Genomic DNA, 27,247 nt, shown 5'->3' on the forward strand with positions numbered 1-27,247 from the left:
GGGAAGCCGCCGGGTCACTTGGTCCCCCTCCCCACGGCGGCCAGACCCTGGGTGGTTGTCTCTATGGACTTTATAGTAGAGCTACCGCCCTCCCAAGGGAAAACCGTCATCTTGGTGGTTGTGGACACGTTCTCAAAACAAGCGCACTTCTGGATCAGGGCGGCTCTGCACTGCTGCTGTTATTAGATCTGTCAGCCGCTTTTGACACGGTTGACCACCAGCTACTGACTGACCGCCTCACCGATGTGGGGATACAGGGATCTGCCTTGCAGTGGCTGACTTCCTTTCTCCAAGATCGGGGACAAAGGGTGGTGATAGGGGAGGAAGCATCCCAGAGGCACTCCCTTAGTTGCGGGGTGCCGCAGGGAGCGGTCCTATCCCCGATGTTATTTAATATCTATATGCGTCCCCTTGCCCAGATTGTCAGGAGGTATGGACTGGGTTGCCATCAATATGCGGATGACACCCAGCTCTACCTAATGATGGGTGGCCAGTCTGACTGTACCCTGGAAAATCTAGACCTGGCATTACAAGCTGTGGCCTCCTGGCTCAGACTGAGTCGGCTGAAATTGAATCCGACGAAGATGGAGGTTCTCTACCTGGGTCGGGGCGGTCCGGGGAGAGAGATCCAGCTGCCGGCCCTTGACGGGGTGCCACTAATACCGGTCCCCAAGGTCAAGAGCTTAAGCATGCTCCTTGAGTCCTCCCTTACAATGGAGGCTCAGGTGGCAGCCACTGTTAGATCTGCCTTTTTCCATCTTCGGCAAGCATGGCAGCTGGCCCCTTACCTGGACCGCAGCGACCTAGCGACGGTAATCCATGCTATGGTCACCTCAAGAATAGATCACTGTAATGCTCTCTACATGGGGCTACCCCTGACGTTAACCCGGAGACTACAACTAGTGCAGAACGCTGCGGCACGGCTGTTAATGGGGCTACCACGACGGGAGCACATTCGGCCAGTGCTGAGAGAGCTGCACTGGTTGCCTGTTGTGTTCCGAGTTCGCTTCAAGGTGTTGGTATTAACCTTTAAAGCCCTTTATGGTCAGGGACCTGCCTATCTACGGGACCGCCTTTCCCCATATATCCCCCAGAGAGCACTGCGATCAGGGACAAAAAATCTGCTGTCTGCCCCTGGCCCAAAAGAAGCCAGGCTATGCCAACAAGATCTAGGGCCTTCTCGGTGGCAGCACCAGAACTCTGGAACACCCTCCCAGAAGCTATAAGGGCCCTGCGGGATTTGTCGACGTTCTGCAGGGCCTGTAAGACCGAACTGTTTAGACAGGCTTTTCTGGTTGACTGAAAATGGGCTGCCACCGGACATCCTACAGAAGCTGGTGGTCATAGTCAGAACCCAATACCGCCAGACTGGATTGAGATAGCGTAATAGTTTTAAACTGATAAATGTATTATGGTTTTATATGTTTTATGGAATTGATTGTTTTTATGATACTGTAAGCCGCCCTGAGTCCGCTTGCGGAGAGGGCGGGATATAAATGCAAAGTAATAAATAAATAAATAAATCCCGTGCAAAAAACTCCCCACTGCTAAGAAGCTGGCTCACCTATTCTTTAACCACGTGGTCCGCCTTCACTCATTTCCGGACAAGGTCATTAGTGACCGCGGGCCGCAGTTCGTTGCCAACTTCTGGCGGGAGTTTTATAAAATTGCAGGCATCGAGCAGGGGCTTAGCTCTGCCTACCACCCCCAGACAGACGGACAGACGGAGAGGGTGAACGGGCTTCTGGAGCAGTACCTCCGCTGCTATGTCAACTACCAACAGACGAACTGGGTCGAACTGCTAGCCTTCGCAGAGTATGGGTACAACAACAGCCTCCATAGCTCCACAAAAACCTCCCCCTTCCAGATAGTGAATGGTTACGAGGGGAAGCCCTTCCTGAACCTCCCCCTCCCAGCAGGATCACCCGAACCAACGTCCTGCCAGCAGTGGTGGGAAGGGGTGCGCGAGGGGTGGAAGGTGATACAGGAAAACCTAGAGGAGGCGAAGGAGGAGTACAAACGCCACTTTGATAAAAAGCACTCCCCCCAATGGGAGCTTAAGGAGGGGGAAACGGTATTCTTATCGACCAAAAACCTCCCTCTGCCTCAAGGGTGTCGCAAGCTAACCTCTAAATACCTCGGTCCCTTTAAAATCAAAAAAGTAATCAACAAGGTGACCGTGGAATTAGAGCTACCCAAGTTATTGAGTAAGATCCACCCTGTTTTTCATTGCAGCCTTCTTCGCAAAGATCCTGGAGCTACATCTTGGCACCCTCGCCCTCCAGAGCCACCTCCTACTCGAGTGAAGGGCCAGAGCCACCATGAGGTGCAGGAGATCCTGGACTCCATGGTCAGACGAGGGGTGTTGTACTACCTTATTAGGTGGAAGTACTTCCCCCCCAAGCTGTGATGAGTGGGTCAAAGCAAAAGATGTATCAGCCCCGCAATTGCTCAAGAAATTCCACCTACTGTACCCACACAAGCCCAAGGCGAAGAGCTTAGGGGGGGCAGTATGTCAGAACTTGTAACTTTCCTATGTGCTATTAGCCAGACCAACTCCATGCTGTAACCTGATACTAACCAATGCTATGCTGTATAAACAACTAACACCATATCCCAGAGCCTGGCAACATTCTGTGATCACTGAAGGGTATCCGAATAGCCTAGGGTCCACATCTGCAGGTGGCCTTTTGAAGCCAAGCCGCTTGGCCTTCACAGCAGGGAAATATCCTCCTTCCTGATAACAGAGCCTGGGAAGGAGACACTTGTCTGCAATCCGTGTGAAAGATGACTTTATGGTATCTCTTCTGACTGCATAAAATGTAACCAAATGCCAGTACTGGCATTACTGTTATCTCGTACCTCCAGCACTATAGTTCTCAATAAAGATCCTATACTTTGTAACAAGTTTGGGAATCATCTGAAGTTCTTCAAGTTCTGACACCGAGCCCTGCAGCACCCCACTGCTTACCGTCCTCCACTGCAAAGACTGCCCATTTATACTCACTCTCTGCTTCCTATTACTCAGCCAGTTTTTGATCCACAAGAGGACCTGTCCTTTTACTCCCTGACTCTCAAGCTTTCTAAGGAGCCTTTGATGAGGAACTTTATCAAAAGCTTTCTGGAAGTCAAGGTAAACAACATCTATCGAGTCTCCTTTGTCCACATGTTTGTTCACCCGCTCAAAGAAATGTAACAGGTTAGTGAGGCAAGATCTTCCCTTACAGAACCCATGCTGAGTCTTCCTCAATAACCCGTGTTCATCAATGTGCCTACTCATTCTGTCCTTGATAATGCTTTCTACCAACTTTCCCGGTATTGAAGTCAGACTGACTGGCCTGTAATTTCCCGGATCTCCTCTGGAACCCTTTTTAAAGATGGGGGTGACATTTGCTACCTTCCAGTCCTCAGGAATGGAGGCAGATTTCAATGAAAGATTACAGATTTTTGTTAGAAGATCCACAAGTTCAACTTTTGAGTTCTTTCAGAACTCTTGGATGTATGCCATCCGGACCCAGTGACTTATTAGGTTTTAATTTGTCTATCAGTTGTAGGACCTCCTCTTTTGTCACCTCAATCTGACTCAGGTCTTTCAATACCCCTTCCAAAATTAGTGGTTCAGGGGTGGGCAAAAAGTTCTCATCTTCCACAGTGAAGACGGAGGCAAAAAATTCATTTAGCTTCTCAGCCATTTCCTTATCCTCCTTCAGTAATCCTTTTACCCCATGGTCATCCAAGGGCCCCACTACCTCCCTGGCTGGTTTCCTACTTCTAATATATTTGAAGAAATTTTTATTGTTGGTCTTTATGTTTTTTGCAATATGCTCCTCACAGTCCCTTTTTGCCTGCCTGATCACAGTCTTGCATTTGATTTGCCACAGCCTGTGTTCCCTTTTACTAATCTCACTTGGACTGGTTTTCCAATGCTTAAAGGAGTCCTTTTACAGCTTCCATTACTTTGTGTAAGTTATTAGCCTAAGAGAACAAATAAGCCATGCACTGACCATTCTATCATTCTACTAAATATAATTAAGCCATCCTATTCTTTGGGTCTAATTCTAAGGCATAAGTCTTTAGCAGCAGGAAAACTGAGGAGGAAATGCTAAGAAATGCAAGGAGGCAACAAAACATATGTCACTTCAGAACACTACAGAGAGGTTCCTTTATAGGTACTGTTAAATAAAAGTGATCTCACAAAAGAGCAAAATGTTACAAAGCCCTAAATGCTGGGATGACACAAAAGATGTCCTTATACTACTGGGGTAACAGCCAAACAGTTCATTGAGTGAACACAGTATGTTTTTTTCAGGTGCTTTGCATAAAATAGTGAAACAGGTAACTCCTTTTCTAAGAGTGCAATATAAAAAAACCAATTCGCAACCTTAGAATTTTTTAAGAAAATCCAATTTTATTTTCAAAAGAATTGTGCAGTCTTCATGGTTATGAAATAAACCTAGTATAATTCATACTAAAAACTGTAAAATATTTGTAGGAGTGAAAATGATGGAAAGGTGAAGGACTGAGAAACACGTAGGAGTGATGAACAGTGGAAAGTCAAGCAGCAGTGAAGATGGTTCAGGAAATTGAAAAAGGAAAGATTTTAAAGAACTGAGTTAAGGAGGGCCTTGAAAGGGAGAAATAGTAGCAATCATAGGGAAAGAGGTAAGTGAAAACAGTGGTAGAAACAGAGAAACTCAACAGCAGGTAAGCTAATGCACAATGATGAGAATCAGGTAGAAGATCGGCATCTCTTGGCATACTGCTTCATCAGGAAGGAGATGAGACAGAATAATGAGGAGGGGTTAGATGTAAAAGAAAATGAGGCCTTGTTGCAGGATTTTCTTGGGGATGGGGTAAAGCCCACTTGCAACTAGGGGTGTTCATCTTAAAGGTGCCACTGGACTCAAATTTTGTTCTACTACTTCAAGCCAACATGGCACCTTAATCTATTTCCAAGTAATCTATCTAAGAACAAGGAACTTGTGTATCAACAACACTGGAGTCAAATCCCATATATATTTTGAAAACTTATAAAATATTGCCTTTAAATAGCAGTTCAGTTCTGATGCAAGAAAGCTTGAAAAGAATAGTACCTAGGCTTAACTCATCATCAACCAAGGGCATGAAAATTGAAATACCAAGATTAGCTGAAAGGCAGACAGGACAATTTACTAGTCTTAGTAGTCTTTACTACTCTAGTCTTCAAAGGTGGCAAAGAGGCTGTGAAAAGAACACAGCACAGACATCAAACCTTACAGACAGGTTTCTATATGTGGACACATCTAAGACAGAGCTTGCACTTCAGATACAACCTTTTTTTAAAAAGCACAAATTTAAATAGAGTAATACTGGCCTCCAACGGCCAGTGCAATATTTCAGACATAACTGACACAAAATGACACAGAAGTGTTGAAAAATAAAATGTATTAACTATTAATAGCCAATTTAAGCCAAGTTCATAACATGCTTGTTATGTTTATCCAGCTATATATAATGCAACATACCTGGTAAAGCAGTGATGAAGTCCCTTTGCAACATGGGCTTCAAGTAAGAATTAATATGTCCATGCTGATAGTGACACATTCGTGAAATAAGGTGTTCCACAAATTCAACCTGATCCGATTCAGACCACTGGTCAAAATATTTAATACATAAGTCTTTTTCCTTCTCGTAGTTTCCTTCTGATGGTCGCTTTCTTGAGACTATCACAGATGACGTTCCATTGCTTATCTGTTTTTTTTAAGAACAAGAACACAAACATTTGGCACTAGCAGCAATTCAGGTTTTATCTGAACTGATTTTAATGACATTACACTAGGTATTCAACTAAAGAGCTTGTTGGTCTTTCAGATTACTAAGTACCTAGTGGTATATGGTCCTCCATAGAGGACCAAAGTTCTTCTATCCAACATTCCTCTTCACATCACTTTGTACATTCTTCATACAGTCCCTTTCCATCTGGCTACTCTTACTGTTATTTAAACTGCCACTGTGAACAGGGACAGGCCAGAGAGGGAACCCAGTTATTTGAGGCCAGGAAGTGCACCTCATAAGGAAAGCCCGGAGGAGGAGGAAACAAAAAGATCCACAGACAGCTCTCAGATGCCTCTTTGGGACAGGCAAGAAAAGCCCGAGCTGGAGATAGTGAGGGTTAACAACAAGAAAGACAGGGAAGTCATCAGCAATCAGCAGCAGCTGGGAGTGGGTGCAGCAGCAGGTCAGCCAAGTCCAGGGACTCATTAAGGAAAAGCTTAATGGCAGCACCCAGACACTAATGGGGATGGCTGATGGAGCAGCAAAGGAGCCACAGGTGGAAAGGGTACTGTTAAACACTTCCTTGTCCTATATGTATGACAATTGAATTAATGGCTCACAGAACTGACTGGAGAGTCTGGCATGAGTTTGGGAGTGAACAGGCACATTGGACTCTCATGTCTATGGGTGGTCCATCTAAACCACAAATGCATGGGCCTGGCAAACAGACCATGAACTGGCCCCTTGTCCATGATGAAATTAGGTCCATCAACTAGTCCATGCCCATCTAGAGTCCATTGTTGAATTTGAAACGAATTAGAATTAAGACAATGGACTCTCTAGATGGGCATGGACTAGTCGATGGACCTAATTTCATCATGGACAAGGGGCCAGTTCATGGTCTGTTTACCAGGTCCATGCATATGTGGTTTAGATGGACCGCCCATAGACATGTCGGTGCTCAGGAAACCCTTTACATCCACACCGCCACTGCAGCCTGCCACAAGTCAGCTCAGGAGGCATTTTAAACGCCTTCCAAGTCCACTTCTGGATTGTGCCATCATCATGCCATGATACAAGTGAGCTCAGAAGGCTTTCAAATGCCTCTTGAACTCACTCATGTCACGCTGCAGTGGCAGAATGACTCAAAAAGCTTTTAAATGTCTCCTGAACTCGCTCACTTACATCACCCCACCCCAGCGGTAGAACCCAAAAGTGGTCTTAGAAGGCATTTAAATGCCCACTTCTGGGTCACGCTGTATCACAAACCCCCAAAACTGGTTCATAAACTGGGAAAGTCCATGAACCTCCATTTTTCCAGTGCATGCCCATTCCTACTCTAGACCCTTACCAGCTGGCTACTCACCATAGTGCTACAGGTTGCTCCGGAGACACCTCATTCTGCAACAGCCATAAACTGTCCCCCCTCCCCAGTTCTAGAACAAATGGCTGCATTTAACCTTATACCAATAGTTTAACATCAGGATTTCATGAAAAGACTATCATGCACTGTGCATACGTTAAGTGGTAAAAATAAATCTGCTGCAATTGATATTTTATGCAAAAGCAAGGTAACAAAATTGTGGAACCTGATTTCATTGGACCGAACTGCTGTGCAACCTGCACTTTATATACTGCTCACACGGTTGTGTAACTACATTAACCAAAAAACTCCCACCATCTGAAGAGTATTCACAAGAAACTCTACTAGAAAGTTGTGAATTTCATACAAATTGTTCTGACACCTCTAAAAGATATCTAGAAAGCAAAATGTGCAATTCCGCAAAGAGACCAGAGTGGTGACGGTTGATTTTCTTACTAAGATATCCATGAAATTTGTCATCGCTAACAAGAATTTCAATCACTATGACCACAGCACCACCTAGTGGCCATACAGAACTGCAAAAACCTCCCAATACAATACTCTATTCAACAAAAATTAACTCAGAAAATGTCAGCAAAAAACATAGTTCTGAACTTCAATTTACAGTGCTGTAGTTAATCCACGGCTCCTCCACTGTGCCTGAATCTGACTCCAGTGGAAAGCCCCTCTTCCTCCAGTTTCCAGTTGCCATTGACAGGGTCATTGGAGGAGAGGCTGGGTGCATGGCTATGCATACCCTCCATTCTGCCTGAAACTTTAGTCATGGTTTTCTTTCCACTATTTTGGATGATAAGTGTGATAAAACATAATAAGCAAATGATACATAAAAGTACTAGACAGTACTATCAATACATGGCTGTTCCTGTTGGTAGCATACAAGAGGACTTGCAATAATAGGTATTAAGAGTGGGAAGGTATCAACTGGATATTAGGAAAAACTTTTTTACAGTAAGAGTTGTTCAACAGTGGAATCCGCTACCAAGGGAGGTGGTGAGCTCCCCCTCACTGGCAATCATTAAGCAGTGCTGAACGAACACTAGTCAAGGATGCTCTTGGACTAGGCTGACCCTGCATTGAGCAGGGGGTTGGACTAGATGGCCTGTATGGCCCCTTCCCATTCTATGATTCTACTTTTGATCTCTCTGAAAAAGCCTCATGAAGCTTAACATGAACCTTGCAGTGGCTCAGCTTTAAATGGGTGCCCAGTACGGTAAATCAATATTGGTGGAAAACCGGTCATACAGCAGCCACAGATGTCTAGCACAAAGCCAAATGAGCAAGCTTTATCTACCCACTTCCTCTTATCTAAGAACCATAAGATATACTGCTTGACCAAGGTAATAGAGGCCAACTAGCCATCACCCATCTCAGTGGCAACATCATAAGCTAGCACTTCACAGCAACTGGCCCAGCACACTGCTTCATCTGTCCTGACTGGCAAGTGGGAGCAACACAGTGAGCATAGTTGCTCCCACATGAGCAGTATCTGTAGTTGAGCAAATGCCACTCAAAGCTTGGGAACCAAAAAGCAGTTGAAACAAGTATTTAACAGACACCAATAGTGACACAGTGATTATCTTAAGCCAGGACTACAAACTCTTCAAAATGTAAGATGAAGATAAAATCAACTCAACTGTTAGCAGTTCCCTAACCCCATCCTGTAAACTACTACGAAAACTCGTATTTGTTGGGCACACAGGCAGAACATCAGGGACACACTATTGACATGTAGGGATTAGGGTTGCCAGGTCCGACCCAGGAAATATCTAGGGATTTGGGGGGTAGAACCTGGAGCAAGGTTGTGACAAGCACAACAGAACTCCAAAGGGAGTTCTGGCCATCACTTTTAAAGTGACCACATTCCTATTAAATGCCTTCCCTTCCCACTAGTAATAATGGAAGATGGGAGCATAGAATAAAATAGAAAGATAGAATCGTAGAGTTGGAAGGGACCATCTAGTCCAACCTGCTCAATGCAGGATCAGCCTACAGCATCCCTGGCAAGTGTTTGTCCAGCAGCTGCTTAAAGATTGGCAGTGAGGAGGAGCTCACCACCTCCTTGGTAGCTGATTCCACTGTTGAACAACTCTTACTGTAAAAATGGTTTTCTTTCCCACTCTTAATTAAAACCCATTACTATGAGTCCGCTCCTCTGCTGCCATCAGGAAGGACAGGTTTCTTACCTGTAACTAGTGATCTTCGAGTGGTCATCTGTGCAGTCACACATATGGGTAATCTGCCAGGATCGAACCCGACCTCGGAGAATTCAAAGCAATCTTGAAGCGTTCATTTTAGCGCGCCTTCACATCGTCCTGGGGAGGAGGCATTGCCTGCGCATGCCTGGATGAAGGGGAGGCGCCTAACCCACTCAGTTTCTTCCCGCCGCCGTGTAGGTGGACCAATTCTACAGATGATAAGCATCCAGCAGCGGGGAAGGATGGGTGGGCATGTGTGACTGCACAGATGACTACTTGAAGATCACTAGTTACAGGTAAGAAACCTGTCCATCTTCTTCGTGGTCTCTGTGCAGTCCCACATATGGGTGATTAGCGAGCTATTCCACTAGGAGGTGGGTGCTGGATCTGTAAGCAGAAGCATGGTTAGTTAAGTCAAGAGAATATGATTGTACTCACGGCTGATTGTACTCACTTGGAAGTGTCGGTGGTAACAATCACGGAGGGGGGTGTCTGTGCAAATGGCATTCCCACCCGGAGATGACTTTCTATCTCCACCATCTCAGGGATGAGACAATGTGAGATGGAAGGGTTAGCACTGTGCTTTGGTGCTGTCTTTGAGGGTGGAATGTTCGGACAAACCACAGTTGCAGAGGGCGCATGTGGAGCTTGGCGAAACAGAGTACTGAGGTGGTAGCCGCCATTAGGCCTAACATCCTTTGGAAGAAGAGAGCCATTTGGGAGCGGTGCATTATGATTTGATTGGATATGTTGCACTCTGTTTTGTGGCAGGTAAGCCTTCTGGGAAATCGTTTAGAGGTGCGCTCCTATGAATTGTATGGTTTGAGTAGGAGTTAGCTTGGATTTTGATGGATTGACCTGAAGTCCTAGGGTAGCTAGGAGGGAAAGGGTAGTCGAGACATCCATTTGGAGCTGTTCTTTTGTCTGGGCGACTATCAGCCAATCGTCTATGTAGGGGTAGATGGATATTTTTTGTTGTCGCAGTGCTGCGGCCAACACAGCCATACACTTTGTAAATACTCTTGGTGCTGTTGAGAGACCAAAGGGAAGAGCGCGGAATTGGTAATGTTGATCTCCAATCGCGAATCTGAGGAATCTTCTGTGACGGTGGTTGATGGTGATATGAAAATAGGCGTCTTGCAGGTCTATAGATGCCATCCAGGCCTGCTTTGAAATCAGTGGTAGGATAGACTGAAGGGTGATCATGCGGAATTTTTTGTGACAGATGTGAAGATTGAGCTTCCGGAGATCTAAAATGAGGCGCAATCCCCCGTTTCTTTTTGGCACCAGAAAGTAGCGGGAGTAAAACCCGGTATGATGGTACTGTGGAACTGGTTCTATAGCTCCCTTGTCCAGCAAGGTCGCAATTTCCAATTGTAGGGGTGCGGATGGTGGGGTGGTTAAGAACCTGTGATGTTTTGGGGTTGAGTTGAACTCTATGGAGTAGCCCCTGTGGATGATCGCCAGGACCCATGAGTCTGATGTTATGGACTCCCACATGGGGTGGAATGGTTGAAGTCTGATGTCTGGATAATGCTCTGGACGTCTGCGAGGGGTAAGGGAGTCAAAGAGACTGCTTCGTAGTTGGTGTGGTTTTCTTAGACGTTTGAGGACGTGCTCTCTGCTGAAAGGGTTGTTTGGGCTGGGAGGACTTGCGTCTCCAGGGTTCGGTCTGTCGTGGAGATCTAGCGGTTTTGTAGTAGTTCGGCCTCCAGTTCCTTTGTCGTGTGGATTGAGATTGTGGTTAGGTAACCCCCAATCTCTTGGCTCTCTTCCTGCTATCGTCGACATTAGTGAGAATGTCGTCTGTAGTGGCATTGAATAGGCCCAGTCCGTCGAAGGGTAAGTCCTCTATCTTGAACTTTATGTCTGGTTGCAGTGATGAAGACCTAAGCCATGCAAGTCAACGCAGGGCTATTGAGGATGCAAGGGTTCTGGAGGAGCATTGGGCTGCGTGGCGTGCCGTATTAATTTGTTGTTTACTGACTCTCGCGAGCTCTTGTAGTGCATGAGAGGATTGTTTTTGTGTTGCTTCAGGTAGAGAGGGAACCAGAGTGTTTAGATAAGTGGTTAAGTTAAAGGCGTATGCAGAGAAGTACGCCATGTAGTTATGGATCTTGGTAGTGGCAGTGGTAAGAGAGTAGATTTTTCTCCCAATTATATCGAGTTTTTTGCCTTCCGTTTCTGGAGGCACAGGGTGTCTTGTCTGTTTAGATTTGGAAGAGGAGTGCACTATCATGGAGTTCGGTGCAGGGTGGTTGAAAAGAAATTTGGACTCAGGGGCATGAACCTTGTAGAGTGATTCGACCCGTTTCGAAGTTGGAGGCACTGATGCTGGTTTGTCCCAAGCCTCTTTCAGGGTTTCAAGGTGGACTGGAAGCATTGGGAAGGAGGAGCCTGCAGGCAAGTCAGCATGTATATAAATTATAATAAATTATATAAATAATAATAATAATAATAATAATAATAATAATAATAATAATAATAATAATAATAATAATAATAATAATAATAATAATAATAATGTACAAGGTCATAAACTACATCTGAGACTCTAGGTGCATCAGTGGTTAGTTTAACATTGAGGGAGTTCGCGGGCTTCCGGGGCTGTAGCTTAGTGAGCTGCCCTGTTTCCTTGTGTGGAGCAGACCAGGTTCTTTGTTTTTGGACAGAAAAGGTTTTATAAAGCCTACTGTCTACTTTTTCCAGTAAAGGAACTTGTCTATGGCATGCATGTTTATTTAGAGAGGAATTCACTTTGGCTGACGAACGGCCCCAGAAGGTGTTTTTTTTCGGCTTTGAAGATTCCCCGATGAAGAATTGCATTCCACCGCCTACAAAGAATCCTTGGAGTCATTAAATTGACATAAACTCACTAAAGCTTCAACTTCCTATGGACTACAACAACATCTGAGATAAAGGGGATGGTAATCAAGAATTAGACGTCACTAATGAGGTAAAGATCCTTATCTTTTATTCCGGGAGTAATTTAAGCTCGTTAAAAGGGAAGATTTGGGACCCAGAACTATTTTTCAAAGTGGAAAATCAAGGAGAAGTGGAAGGGGGTAGAAGTTGTTTCTTTGGACTTAAAAGAAAGCAGAAATGTGCAGAAAAATACCTTTTGTTATTGATTCCTGTGGCTTTGAAAAAATCCCCCAGTCATAGCAAGCTGCTGACTCTCTCCTTAAAGCAGGAAGTGACGTTTTCTGTAACCATTGAGACACTTCAATGCTAGAGAGTAAGGAAGTAAGTGTGGAGCATCCAAGCATCCGGATATTTGCAAGAGTCAGCAATCATAGAGAAACACTGGAGGCTAATTACAGAAAGGCCAAAAGATTTTCACTAAATAACCTGAAAGTGGATTATAAAAGGATTTAAAACATATATAAACAATCCCCTAAGGGCTATATAATTTGGACTATGTGCTTGAAAATGGAAAATAAGCCCTAGAGGGTAAAAGGAAAACTTTTTTTAAAAAGTGAGGCTTGGAATTTTAAAAATTAATATCTTGTGCTAGGAAGCTCTGAGAACGGCATTCTTAGGCTTGTTGAAAAGGGCATGCTCTGCTCTGTTAAATGCAACTATCAGATTGAAGATACCAATTAAAAATCCACTATTTGCAATGGGCAGTCAGTAATGTCTGAGAAGAAGTTGGAACCAAGAGTTACAAGGTTAAGACCTGCCTCACTGGGAGAGGGTAAAATGTCTAAACAAGTTCATGAACAACTGGAAGCTATGGAAGCAAGAATTTTGAAAGTAATGAGAGATTTAATAACTGGAAGTGAGAAAAAATTAACTATGGAAATAAACTCCAGCGCTGAAGAGATAAAGAAAGAATTTAAGAAGGAAATTGAGGACTTAAGGAAAGAGTCTCAAGCAACAGCTAAAAAGAGTGATGAGATAGAAGTGAAAATTAGAGATCAAGATGCCACCATTAAGAAAATGCAAGACAAAGCAATACTACAAGACTGTAAGTTGATGGAGAACATGATTCGGCTAAGGGGAGTGCCTGAGAATGAACGGGAGGATGTGAAGACTAATATTGTCACAATTATGGCTGAATTTTTGGAAGAAGATTTGGAGGAGGTGGAGCGTTTATGTGACTATGCATATAGAGTTAATTCAGAATTTGCCAGGAAGCGTAAACTACCCAGGGATGTAGTAGTGAAGTTTACCAGGAGAGACGTGGTGGGAAGGATCTTAAGCAAGCAATCTGAAACCCCAATGGTGAGGGAGGAAAGCAGAATACGAATAATGAAGGAGCTGCCGAGAAAGGTTATTAGTGACAGAAAACAATTTAAGAAATTGACAAGCTAAGGGAGAAGAACATAAGGTACAGATGGATGCTACCAGAAGGTCTTAGCTTTGAATATAAAAGACTGCGAAAAATAATAGTTGACACCCAAGGAATGAATGAATTTTTTGTGGACAATAAAGAATTTGAAGGTACAGAATAACTAAGAAAACATTATGGATTACAAATTAATTTCTTGGAATGTAAATGGACTTAATTCACCACAAAAAAGAAGGGCAATTTTTCATTGGATCAACAAGCAGAAATGTAATATAATTTGTTTACAAGAAGTGCATATTAAACAATTGGATTACAAATTTTTATGGAATAAGGCTTTGGGAGAACAATTTGTTTCATTAGCTAAAGAAAAAAAAGGGGGAGTGGTTTTTTACATTAAAAAAGAACTAGAACCCAAACTGGTCTTCAAAGACAATGATGGCAGATACATTGCAGTGGATAAATGAAAAAAAAATCACTGTTGCTGGGTTTATAAGCCCCTAACGGGGCGAAGGATGTTTTCTTTAAAGACATTTTTGCAACAACTTAACCAAGTGACTCATGAACAGGTTATGTTAATGGGAGATTTCAATGGAACCATTAACAACTCTCTGGATAGATCTGGAAACAAAAAGAAGAAAGATGGGAAGCTACCAAACTCCTTCTTTGATTTAATAGAGCAAGAAAGTCTGGAAGACATTTGGAGAAAGTTTAATCCTAACGTACGTGATTATACCTTTTTCTCAGCAAGGCATAACTCCTTCTCAAGAATTGATATGTTATGGTCCACGAAGGACCTGGGACTTATTACAAATAAGATGGAAATTCTTCCGAAAATAGGTGCAGACCACAATCCATTAATGTGGTCAGCGAAGGTTATGAGAAAGAGCAGAAGATGGAGAATAAATGAGGATTTGTTGCATAAAGTGGAAGTAGTGAAGTCTCTGGAAAAAGAAACTAAAGCTTTTTTCCAAGCAAATGAAGACCAAGAGGTTAAAATACAGACCGTTTGGGATGCGTATAAAGCAGTGATGAGAGGATTACTAATCACATTGAACAACAAAGACAAAAGAGCTAAAGAAAAGCAACTGAAAGACTTACAAGCAGAAATAGGCAAAAAAGAAAAAGATCTAAAAAAACGACCGGGGAAAAAGAAAATAATCCGAGAAATCACAATTTTGCAGAATCATTTGAAACATCTATTGAACAAGGAGGTGGAATGGATGTTAAAAAGGTTACAGCTAAAATCATTTGAAGGTGCCAACAAACCAGGGAAATATCTGGCTTGGCAACTTAAGAAAAAAAGGGAGAAAAAGTTTGTAAATAAAATTTGTGTGGAAGGGAAAGAAATTGTAGATCAAGCTGGAATTAAAAGGGAGTTTTTTAAATTTTATGCCAAATTATATAAAGGTCAACAGATAAAAAAAGAAAAAATTGATGCCTATCTGCAAAGATTAAAAGTGAAACCCTTGAATGATAATATGGAAAAAATCTTGAATAAGCCAATTGAGAAGGTTGAAATTGAAGCAGCGATTGGCTCAATGAAACTAGGCAAAGCTCCAGGTCCAGACGGCTTTTCAGCAAAATTTTATAAAGTCTTGGCGGATGTACTAGTACCCAAAATGCAAAAGTTGATGAATTGTATTAGAGAAGATGGGAAGTTACCAGATTCTTGGAAAGAAGCGGTTATTTCATTAATAACGAAAGAAGAAAGAGACTCCACGAATGTTAAAAACTATAGACCGATTTCATTACTGAATAATGATTACAAAATATTTGCTAGAATTTTAGCGGAAAGACTCAAACAGCATTTAAACATTTCCATTCAGGAAGAACAAGCAGGTTTTCTCCCTAGGAGGTAAATAAGGGATAACATCAGAAATGTAATAGACATTGTTGAATATTATGAAAAACATCCAGAAAAGGAGGTGGCCTTATTTTTTACGGATGCGGAAAAAGCTTTTGATAATCTTAATTGGGATTTTATGTTTGCAGTCATGGAGAAAATGAATTTAGGAGATGATTTTATAAGGATGACTAAAGCAATATATACAGAACAACAGGCAAAACTTTGTGTGAATGCAGACTTAACTGAACAACTGAAGATCAGCAAAGGCACTAGACAAGGTTGCCCTCTATCTCCATTGTTGTTTATAATGACCCTAGAGGTCTTGTTGACTCAAATTGATGAAGATAGTGAAATAGAGGGATTGAAGTTGAAAGGTTTTTCCTATAAATACAGAGCCTTTGCAGACGATGTGATGTTCATCAACGAGAACCCAGTTCAAGTGACTCCTTTGTTGTTAAAGAAAATTAAAGAGTATGGTGAGTTAGCTGGCTTTTATATTAATAAAGAAAAATCGAAAATCCTTACTAAGAATCTGACACTAAACAAAGAGAAAGAATTACAAAATGCCACTGGATGTGAAGTTGCCTCCAAGGTAAAATATCTAGGTGTGGAGATGACGATGAAAAACATTGACTTATATAAGAACAATTATGAAAAGCTCTGGCATAAAATAGAAGGTGATATGTTAAAATGGAATAAACTAAACATATCCATGTTGGGGAGGATATCTGCAATTAAAATGAATGTTCTACCAAGGATGATGTTTTTATTTCAAACTATCCCAATAGTGAAAGATAAGAAACAATTTAATCTGTGGCAAAGAAAAATGTCAAAGTTTATTTCGGTGGGCAAGAAACCAAGAATTAAAATGAAAATCTTAACAGACACGAAAAAAAGAGGCGGCTTCCAACTACCTGATTTAATGCTATACCATGATGCAGTTTGTTTGGTATGGATTAAGGAATGGATGACTTTGATCAACAAAAAATTATTGGCGCTAGAAGGACATGGAAATATATTTGGTTGGCATGCGTATATGTACTACGGGAAAGAGAAGATGGATGGTCTTTTTTCACATCACTATATAAGGAGGAGTTTGCTGAATACTTGGAAAAAATATAGTAAATATGGAGATGAGAGGAAACCACTTTGGATTGTGCCAACAGAAGTAACAAGTATGTCGCAAAGTGTAAGGGAAGGGAAATGGGCATCATACGAACAACTGCTAAAGTTCAAGGGGGGCAAAGTTGAAATGAAATCGATTGAAGAATTGCAGGACAAATTTGATTGGTTTCAGCTGTTACAGATTAAAAGTTTGATAGAGAAAGACATTAAAAGTACAGGTATAAGACGAGAGAAACCAGAAATGGAGAAAATGCTGCTGGGCGAGAATGAAAAATTGATTTCAAGGATGTACAAACTGTTATTGAAATGGGCTACAGAAGAAGAGGTGGTGAAGCCTCAAATGATTAAATGGGCGATTAATTTTAATAAAGAAATACAGATGGAGACGTGGGAACACCTATGGAAGAATTTAATGAAAATATCAACGTGCTATAACATAAAAAAGAACTGTTTCAAAATGCTGTACAGATGGTACATGACACCTAAAAAGTTAACAAAAATGAGTAATCAAGCCTCAGATAGGTGTTGGAAATGTAAAAAACATGAAGGTTCTTTTTACCACATGTGGTGGACTTGTGAAAAGGCGAAACAATTTTGGACAATGATTCAACAGGAGATCTCGAAAATCTTGGGTTATAATATTAAGAGAGCACCAGATGTCTTTCTGGTGGGATTACAAATGGAAAGCTTTCCGAAGCAAGACAGAACATTGTTGTGGTATTTGCTTTCAGCTGCGAGAACATTGTATGCGCAAATGTGGAAGCAAGACAGAATACCTGAAAAATGGGACTGGGTCTTAAAGGTTCTTAACTGGAGTGAAATGGACAAACTTACTAGAATCTTAAAAGACAACAACTTGGAGAAGTTTAAAGAAGACTGGAGTAAATTTCAAAGTTACGTGGAAATACAATGGAGGGTGAACAGTCATTTAGTGGTTTATGACAACATTAACTGAAATTTAAATGATAAAGAAGAATCGTGATTAATGAATTAGTAGAATATAGTTACATGGTAATTATGCATATATGAGTTAAGATAAAATGAAGACAGTTGGAATTCCGGAGTTGATTTTATAACTTTGGGTTTTGTGTTTAATAAGTATTAAGTGAATTATAGAGAAAGGGTTGGGGAAAGATAACTCTTTGTGTAAAAATTTTATAATGGTGAAAAGATATTTAGTAGTGTATGACATTAATTGAACTTTTAATGATAAAGAGGTATTGTGCTATTGTGATAAAAGTATTAGTAGAACATAGCTACTTGGTAAATATATATATATGAGAGTTAAGGTAAGACTAAGATAGAGGGAACTCTGGAACTGAATTAGTACTTATGAGCGTTGTGTTTAATAAGTGCTAAGTGATTATTAGAGAGAAGGTTAGTGAATGATATACTTTTTTTTCCTTTCTTCTCTAAAGATTCTATAATTGTGAATTTACCTTTAATATGCTTTTAATTTGTTTTAAGTACCGGCGGAGGTCATGAATAAGAGTGGGGGGGGGGAGGAAAATATGTAATGTATTGGAGAAGTATATTTGAATTTAAATAGATGAATGTATTTCAATATATTGCAAAATAAAAGTTTGGTTACACAAAACATTGAGGGAGTTCGCCATGTTGGATAAGAGATCCAAATAGGATTTGGGTCCCTCTGATGGAGATAGGTCAGTTTGCTTTGCGATGTCAGATGCTGGTGAATGGAGACCTGAGGTTGAGGAATGGGAGGAGTCAACGAGTGTTCTGCCTCGGATTCTTCATGAGTGTCCAATTCCAGTGGTTTGGTAGTCAGCTCTGGTAGCGAGGGCTGTGTCTGCGGTTTGGTGGGGCCGATTGAGGTCGATCTGGCTGGGGATGGGGGTCCAGGCTTCGTGGCATAGTGAGCAGGGGCCTCTCGGTACCAAGGGCAATCTTCATAGTATGAATGTTCCCTGCGTGGAGGAGTCTCACAATACTGAGGGCGGTCTTCTCTGTGAGAGCTGTCTCGGTATTGAGGAGTTTGTAGCGTCGTGAATTGTCACGGTACCTAGATTCGTCATGGGCACGTCGGTAAGAACCCGTGGATGGTGATCTTCGGTGTCGTCGGTACCCAAGAGGGGATGGTGATCTGGATCTCGATGGAGAATAGTAGTAATAGCGTTCCCGATGTCTGCTTAGGGACCTCTTTGCTCGGGTATGCACAGGCAGTTCTTTCCGAGTTGACGGCTCCCTTTCAAGGGAGTGCACCGATATTGCCTGTGGAGGTAATGAGACTTCTCGCAAGGAGCGCGCGTCGAGAATGTTGAGGCGCTGGCTTCTGGTCGAGTCCGGGGACTCGATGTTGAGTATCTGCTCAGGTAGAGATTCGTGGATCGAAGGGGATCGAGAGTGAATGCGAACGATCTCGAGTGGTGTAATGGCGGGCGTCGAGGTTGATTTCGAAGCCGGTGTTGTTGGAACCGAGGCACCGGAGCTGACTATCGGATGCGAAGTGGAGAGCCTTGCCGAAGGAGTTGGGTCGGGTGGCTTATGGCTTGTCTTGGTTTTCTTAGGAGTTTTCGGGTTAGTAGAGTCCTTAGAAGCTGATTCCGAGCGGTGGCACTTCCTGGAATCGTCCGATGTCTTGGAGTGTTTTCCAGACTTAGGCTTACTGGGAACCAAGGCCACGGAAGTTGCCGGTGGCGCCATTCCCTTTGAAGCTATGGATGGTGGCAAGGTCTGAGAAGTCGAGGCGTGGGACATAGCCGGGCGCAGAGATGACTCAAGCAGATGGCTTCTGAGTCGTGCGGCGCGATTTTTCCGGGCTTGCTTGCCAAAATGGCTGCAGTGCGTGCAAGTATCAATGCGGTGTGCTTCGCCGAGGCAAAAAAGGCATAGAGAGTTACCGTCTGTTGAAGGAATTTTAGCAGCACAGCGGACACACCGTTTGAAAGTGATTTTGTCCTTCCCTTCCATCCGCCCGGAGGAAGGGGGGAAGCGAGAGGGGAAAAAGTTCGAGAAGATAGTAAGCTTTTTTTTTTTTTTAAACGATACCAGTAGAGGAGATGAGTGGAGAATAAAGACGCAAAGAACGAAGACGTGGAGGATCAGATTGCAGTGAAGAAGTGGGAGATTCAGCGAGGTAGGTGTGTTCCGGACGGCAGTAAAGAAAAAACTGAGTGGGTTAGGCGCCTCCCCTTCGTCCAGGCATGCGCAGGTGATGCCTCCTCCCCGGGACGACAGGAAGGCGCGCTAAAATTAACACTTCAAGATTGCTTTGAATTCTCCGAGGTCGGGTTCGATCCTGGCGGATTACCCATATGTGGGACTGCACAGAGACCACGAAGATCAGCTCCCTGTCCTCCTCTAAGTTACAGCCCTTCAAATATTTGACAAAAGTTTATTGGCAAGTGGTCATGGACCCCAAAGACCAACCAAAATCTGCTTTTGTTACTAGGGAGGGATTATTTGAGTTCACTGTCCTAGCTTTTGGTTTAAGAAATGCTCCAGCAACCTTCCAAAGGTGAATCGACAAAATGTTGACCGGATTATATCAGAGTTTGCTTTTGCTTACATTGATAACATTGTGATTTGCAGCCAGACATGGAAGGAACACTTGCAGCACCTTGCAATTGTGTTTCAAAGGATAAAAGATAGTCTCACTGTCAAAGAGTTCAAGTGTAAACTAGCCAGCTTTTTTATTTTCCAAATGATTCATGGTTCGTTGGTTCGGGAAGCCATAGAATGGCTCCCGAGTGGGCTAGAGACTCCAAACTGGTGTCAAACTCTTCAGCCCACCAAGTCTGGTGAGAATTGGATTTTGGGATGCCGAGCTACAGCCCCCCAAAGGAGTTGCTCCCATGTGGGACATACTTAAACGAATGACAGGGTTGTCCCACATGGGAGGATGTCTGCAAAAACAAACCATTAACAGTCCCCAAAACTAGCTGTTTTGTTTTCAATTTTGTCAGCAGAGCCATTTGATGATCCGATTTGAGTCTAGAAATGAGAGATCTGAATCCAGTAACCCAAGGGATGAGGCAAATACCCTCAAGCTTGTGTGACTAGAAAGAGGGAAAGTTCCTCAGGTATCTAGAATACTTATAAAAATATAAACCTTTAACATCAAGGTTAATTTTAGTGAGTGTTGAACCATCCGAAGGAAACACTGTATCTTAGGAAATAAGTTGCCTGTGAATGAGTTCTGTATTCAATTTTTTGTTCTGTCTGCCCAGATTCCCAATGTTTCCCTCTGATGACTCAACACTCACTAAAATTAACCTTGATGTTAAAGGTTTATATTTTTTATAGTTATTTTAGAAATCTGAGGAACCTTCCTCTTTCTAGTCACACAAGCTTGAGGGTATCTGCCTCGTCCCTTGGGTCTCTCACTTCTAGACCCCTTTTTTCCTCTGGCAACCTCATTATTATCTTCTCTATAAGCGCAATAACTCTGGCCTTTGGCACCTTTGAGGGCTCTTCTCTGACACCTCAAAACCCTCCCCCAAGATCAACTCTACCAGACTACCAGTCTTTCCTCTGGGATATTAAGCTAAGCAAGCTAACTTTCATCCTTCTCAAGATGTGTTTTCTAATTTCTGGGATCAGTCTGCTTCTGTGACACACTGTCACACACCTGAGAGGCTCACAAAGAGCCACCATTAGAAGCAGCTGCCCAATCACAGTGAGTTCCATGCCCTGTCACTCACTGAGAATTCCATCATATGCACTGGCTCTCACTCATGCATAGACTGGCAGTCTGTCACACGAGTCCTCTCCTCTGCTGCCACCAGGAACAGCTCCCTGCCCTCCTCTAAATGACAGCCCTTTGAATATTTATAGTGAACAATCATGTCCCCCCTCGACTTCCTCTTCTCCAGACTGAACATTCCCAAGTCCCTCAGCCTTTCCTCATAGGGATTGGTCTCCAAGCCCCTGATCATCCTTGTCACTCTTCTCTGCACCTGCTCCATTCTGTCCACATCCTTCTTGAAGTGAAGCCTCCAGAAATGTGCATGATACTCCAGGTGTGACCTGACCAATACTCCAGGTGTGGCACCTTCTTTTAGGGTCACAGAATTGGACCCCCTTGTCTAATATTTCTGAACATCTATGAGAGGGTTAGGAGAAGCACTAGATGCTACACTGAAAATCTGGTGCCTCTACCTTAAAAAAAATACCCCACCAGGACCCAGATACTCACAGATCGATTCTCCATTATACCCTAACATGAAAAGCTCTCCATAGGGTATAATAGAATGCCCAGCAGACATCCCCCCCTGCTTTCTGATAACTCTGAAGTGGGGGGAGGGCCTCCAAACCAGGGAATCCCTTGCTCCCAACTGGAGACTGACAACCCTGGTAGGGATAACTCTGAATTCTGGGGAAGATACTTGGTTGCTACTGCTCATAGCAAATTTCAGAGCACACTACCAGCACCTAAAGACTCAAGGAAGAGAAAGGGAGACAAGAAAGAAGAGGGGCTTACCTGCCAGAGTGTGTTTTTCTTTGGAGACTCTTCTTCATTCTGATCCTCCATTACTGATGTGTTCTAGGGAAAAGAAAGGGGAATATCAGTTGAATTCTCTCCTGAAACCAGTTTTAAAATTCATGTAAATAAAAGTCAGAAAAGAGACCAAAACACTACATTTATTTATAAGCTATGGGCCACTTGTAAAAAGTGAGTGCCTGATTACTGATCCTTGACACCATTTCATTTTTAACCAGTAAAAGCAGGGGGGAAAAGATACCTGAAAGAAAAATCTTTCTAACAGTAAAGTCCATTGTATACTGGATTTTCATGCAAGAAATATTGAGATTGCAACGTTATTAGAGTTTTTTAGGTTTTTAAAAACAACATAATAGAAGTTATTAAACTCTAAACTGGGGTCAGTGAAGGACTGCCTTTATTGAGATCCTTCCTTTACACCATACTCTTCTATTTTTTGGCTGGCAAACTAGCCTAAAAGAATAAATTTAACACCTTTAATAATTTATTAAACACAAACACCAATAAGCAACACACCTGGAAAAGGATTGTGCCTGGTTACCCAACAGAAAAGCAAATACTGTCCCAATGACAAAATGTCTTTTTCCCACTCTTTTTCAGGCACTTCTTTGCCTCAATGGGCCCTCATTTCACAGAGAGGCTGCTCAGCAGAAGTAGGCTAGTGACAAACCATTTGACAATCAAAACATTTTTAAGAGGTACCAAACGGAATGCTAGACTTACAGTCTTGAGAACAAGATGGGCATCCTGGCCCATTTGGGTACTCCTCTTCCCATCATACTAGAAGGCAAGAATTAGATTGCTTTCTACCCCTAACGAGGAGAGGAGTGTCTTGCCCTCTTCAGTTCAAAGGCTTCTAAAACTCCTAAAAATACTATTCTGCATTCTTTGAGCATTCCTCAGTTCCAACCTTCTGAAACAACTTGGTCAGAAGAACAACACTTATAGCTCAACAGAACAAATAATACAAGAAGAGACAAACTAATAGTTTCACATAATACAAGAGACAAACTAATAGTTTCACAAACTAACTTTTCTGATGGCTGATGGTTTCCTCATCACTGTGGACAAAAAAAGCTTTGGTTGATCCAGTTAGTCCTCCTCATTCTCAAGCAAAAGGAATCTCCATGTTAAGTCCAACATTCCATTTTCATTTGAGATGAGAAGGACATTCTTGGATGTTTGGGATGCCACAAACCCAGTGGGAGGGTTGTGAATGCCAACCACAAGCACAAGCCTCTCTACACCCCCTGTAGGATGCATCCACTACTGCATATTGTCTATTTTGTAATGACTAACAAATGTTGGTTTAGAATTTGTTTAGAATAGGAAAAGGAGTTCAACAAGGATGTATATTGTCACCCTGCTTATTTAATTTATATGCAGAGTACATCATGCGGAATGCTGGCCTGGATGAAGCAGAAGCAGGAATTAAGATTGCTGGGAAAAACATCAACAACCTCAGACATGCAGATGACACTACTCTAATGGAAGAAAGTGAGGAGAACCTCTTGTTGAGGGTGGAAGAGGAGAGCACAAAAGTAGGCTTGAAACTCAACATCAAAAAAACTAAGATTATGGCATCCGGCCCCATCACACCTTGGCAAATAGAAGAGGAAGACATGGAAGTAGTGACAGACTTCACATTTCTGGGATCCAAGATCACTGCAGATGGTGACTGCAGCCATGAAATTAAAAGATGTTTGCTCCTTGGGAGGACAGCTATGGCAAACCTGGGCAGTATAATAAAAAGTAGAGACATCACCCTGCCAACAAAAGTCCGTATCGTCAAAGCGATGGTATTCCCAGCAGTAATGTATGGCTGTGAGAACTGGACCATAATGAAAGCCGAGCGCAGAAGAATAGATGCTTTTGAGCTGTGCTGCTGGAGAAGAATCTTGAGAGTCCCTTGGACTGCAAGAAGATCCAATCAGTCAGTCCTAAGGGAAATCAACCCAGACTGTTCCCTGGAAGGTCAGATGCTGAAGCTGAAGCCCAAATACTCTGGCCACCAAATGAGAAGGGAGCACTCCCTGGAGAAGATCCTGATGCTAGGAAAGATAGACGGCAAAAGAAGAAGGGGATGGCAAAAGATGAGATGGCTGGACAGTGTTACTGATGTAACAAACAAGAATTTGAGCAGACCTCGGAGGCTGGTGGAAGACAGGAGTGCCTGGCATGACTCTGTCCATGGGGTCGCAAAGAGTCAGATTCGACTGTGCAACTGAACAATAAAAAACAAATGTTGACTTGGGTGCCCAAGTCACTGCTTTGGATATATCTTCTACTGAGGCATTTGTATGGGAGGCTACTGTGGCAGATGCACCTCTGATAGAAAATGCCACGATTCCTTCCAGTGGGATGATGCCTTGCAATAAGTAGGCTATTGATTTGCACTATTTCAGTCATCTCCTAAGAGTAGCTGTAGCAACCTTTTTGACCCACACTAATAGGTGATAGTAGGAGAGCCAGTTTGGTGTAGTGGTTAAGTGTGCAGACTTTTATCTGGGAGAACTGGATTTGATTCCCCACTCCTCCACTTGCAGCTGCTGGAATGGCCTTGGAGTAGTCATAGCTATTGCAGCTGCTGTGAGAGCCCTCTCAGTCCCATCCATCTCACAGGGTGTCTGTTGGGGGGCAAGAAGATATAGGCGATTGTAAGCCACTCTGAGTCTATGATTCAGAGAGAAGGGCGGGGCTAGGGTGGCCATAATGTCTGAAGGCCAACCAGGGACACCTTGGGGGGGGGGAAGGTAGGGGTGCGCGCGCGCAAAGCGTGCGCCGCCGGAAACAGGAAGTGATGTCACTTCCGGTGATGTCATGCCACTGCCGGAAACAGGAAGTGACATCACTTCCTGTGACATCATTCCCCCCGCGCCACCTGCCGGAAACAGGAAGTGACATCACTTCCTGTGACATCATTTCCCCCGCGCCACCTGCCGGAAGCAGGAAGTGACTTCACAGCACTTCCTGTGACGTCCCCAAAAATCCCCCAAATATCACCGCCGGAAACACCAAGATTATTTATAGAGAGGGAAAGGGGGAAATAAAGTTAAATAAAACTCTTTTTTTATTTTTTTCAAAGTGAGAAGACTAGAGAGAACGGGTTCCACGCTGAGAAGCCAGTCAGATTCCAGTGAGACTGTGCTGCATAATGCAGCCTATTTATTTTGTCCTGTTTGCTCTGTTGGCTCTATCTGCGCCACCTTCATCACTTTCGGGGTGTGGATCCCCCAGTGGGGTGGTCTCCCGACTCCCTCCGCTGGCTGTTTCTGATAGCCCTGTGCCCCCTCTTCCATTTGATATGTGTCCCGTGCGGGTGCCACCCTCCCGCCGGGAGATGCCGCAAAATGAGCCCCCTTGAGGCTTATGGCGGCAGGGCTCGGGGGAAGCGAGCTAGACTGCTGTTCTTTTGAGGGGTTATAGAGTGTTTCGAGCCTGTCCCTGTGGCATCGGTCCCATGGTTGTGGGGCCCAGGGGGCCGGCGCAGCGGCACGCTGAAGCAGCCTGTCGGTCACTTCTGGGTTCCTGTCCTGCATCTCGACCTGTCACTAATAACACAGGTCACTAATAACACTGGTCGAGATGCAGGACAGGAACCCGGAAGTGACCGACAGGCTGCTTCAGCGTGCCGCTGCGCCGGCCCCCTAGGCCCCACAACGATGGGACCGATGCCACAGGGACGGGCTCGAAACACTCTATAACCCCTCAAAAGAACAGCAGTCTAGCTCGCTTCCCCTGAGCCCTGCCGCCATAAGCCTCAAGGGGGCTCATTTTGTGGCATCTCCCGGCAGGAGGGTGGCACCCGCACGGGACACATATCAAATGAAAGAGGGGGCGCAGGGCTATCAGAAACAGCCGGCAGAGGGAGTCGGGAGCCCACCCCAATGGGGGATCCACACCCCGAAAGTGATGAAGGTGGCGCAAAAATACAGTGGCCCAAAAACTAGGGGCTATCAGGAGGTCCAGTAGTGGGGCCAGGACAAGAAGCCCTCCCACTGTTGCCCCCCACCAAGCACCAAAAAAAGAAAGGAAGGAAGGGAGGAAGGAAGGAAGGGAGGAAGGGAGGAAGGAAGGAGGGAGGGAAGGGAGGAAGGAATGAAGGAAGGAGGGAGGGAAGGGAGGAAGGAAGGAGGGAGGGAACTTCCTCATGGCATTCACACAGCCACAATGTGCCGCAGAGAACACTGTAAACTCCCACCATAGACTGGTTTTGGAAACCTTCGGCAGCCATCATGTGAATAAGGGGAGGTAACAATCTCAGATGGCAAACTGAGGGAACAAAAGAACAGGGGGGAGAAAGACTGATTTGTTATGAACAGTCATAAAGCCTCTTTTGCAAAAAAAAATCAATGAGAACTGTGTGAAATGGATACTTGTGTAGGAAAACTACTTGGTGGATTGCGGGAGAGTGGGTGCCATGTTTCCATCTACTGGGCTGGCACTCTTGGAAACAGCAGCATGCAGCAGTGGGAGGGAGTCTCAGAGTGGTCACAATCTCCTTTACATTCCCCCCCCAAAAAAAACATACACCCTGTGAGGTAGGTGGGGCTGAGAGAGCTCTCACAGAAGCTGCCCTTTCAAGGACAACTCCTACGAGAGCTATGGCTGACCCAAGGCCATTCCAGCAGCTGCAAATGGAGGAATGGGGAATCAAAACTCGTTCTCCCAGATAAGAGTTTACACACTTAACCACTACACCAAACTGGCTCTCAACATTGTTATATTGAAGATAATTAAAAGCTGACAGCATTTAAAATAAATGTATATGTGTCATTTGGAGTCCTGTTTAGCCAAAGGCAAGCCATTGGGGGGAGGGGGGAGAGAATACAGCTCATACATAGTGTTACCAACCTCCAGGTGGGGCCAGGAGTTCTGGAATTACAAATGGTCTCTGAACTAGAGAGACCAGTTGCCCTGAAGGGAATGGGAATTTCAAAGGGCAGACTCCAGGGCATCATATCTCTGCTGCCTCCCTCCCCTCCTCTCCCCAAAACCTGCCTTCCCCAGGTACTGCCCCCAAATCTCCAAGAATTTGGCAACCCTAGTCATACATCACAGGAAATGGTAGTCAAGACAATATTGCAGCAACACACACGCACGCACACACAAAAACATCAAAATCCACAGTTTATTAAATGATTTGGTGTGCCCAATTCACGCCAGCTTTCTGTGCACATTCTGC

General features: G+C 43.7%; 1 protein-coding gene across 5 annotated transcripts in view; it reads right to left on the reverse strand.

The window, feature by feature from the left end:
• FBXW11 (F-box and WD repeat domain containing 11) overlaps nucleotides 1–27,247 on the reverse strand; it is a 412,946-nt gene that overhangs the window by 223,500 nt on the left and 162,199 nt on the right. For all 5 annotated transcript variants that reach the window (XM_060232907.1, XM_060232882.1, XM_060232913.1 and 2 more), the window contains 2 exons: nucleotides 22,042–22,104; nucleotides 5,505–5,730 (listed from right to left, as the gene is read on the reverse strand). In XM_060232907.1, coding sequence (XP_060088890.1) covers nucleotides 5,505–5,730; nucleotides 22,042–22,104 — 289 coding nt within the window. The remainder of the gene's footprint in view (nucleotides 1–5,504; nucleotides 5,731–22,041; nucleotides 22,105–27,247) is intronic.

Source organism: Heteronotia binoei, chromosome 1 (genome assembly GCF_032191835.1).
Source record: "Heteronotia binoei isolate CCM8104 ecotype False Entrance Well chromosome 1, APGP_CSIRO_Hbin_v1, whole genome shotgun sequence".
NCBI classification, from domain to species: Eukaryota; Metazoa; Chordata; class Lepidosauria; order Squamata; family Gekkonidae; genus Heteronotia; species Heteronotia binoei.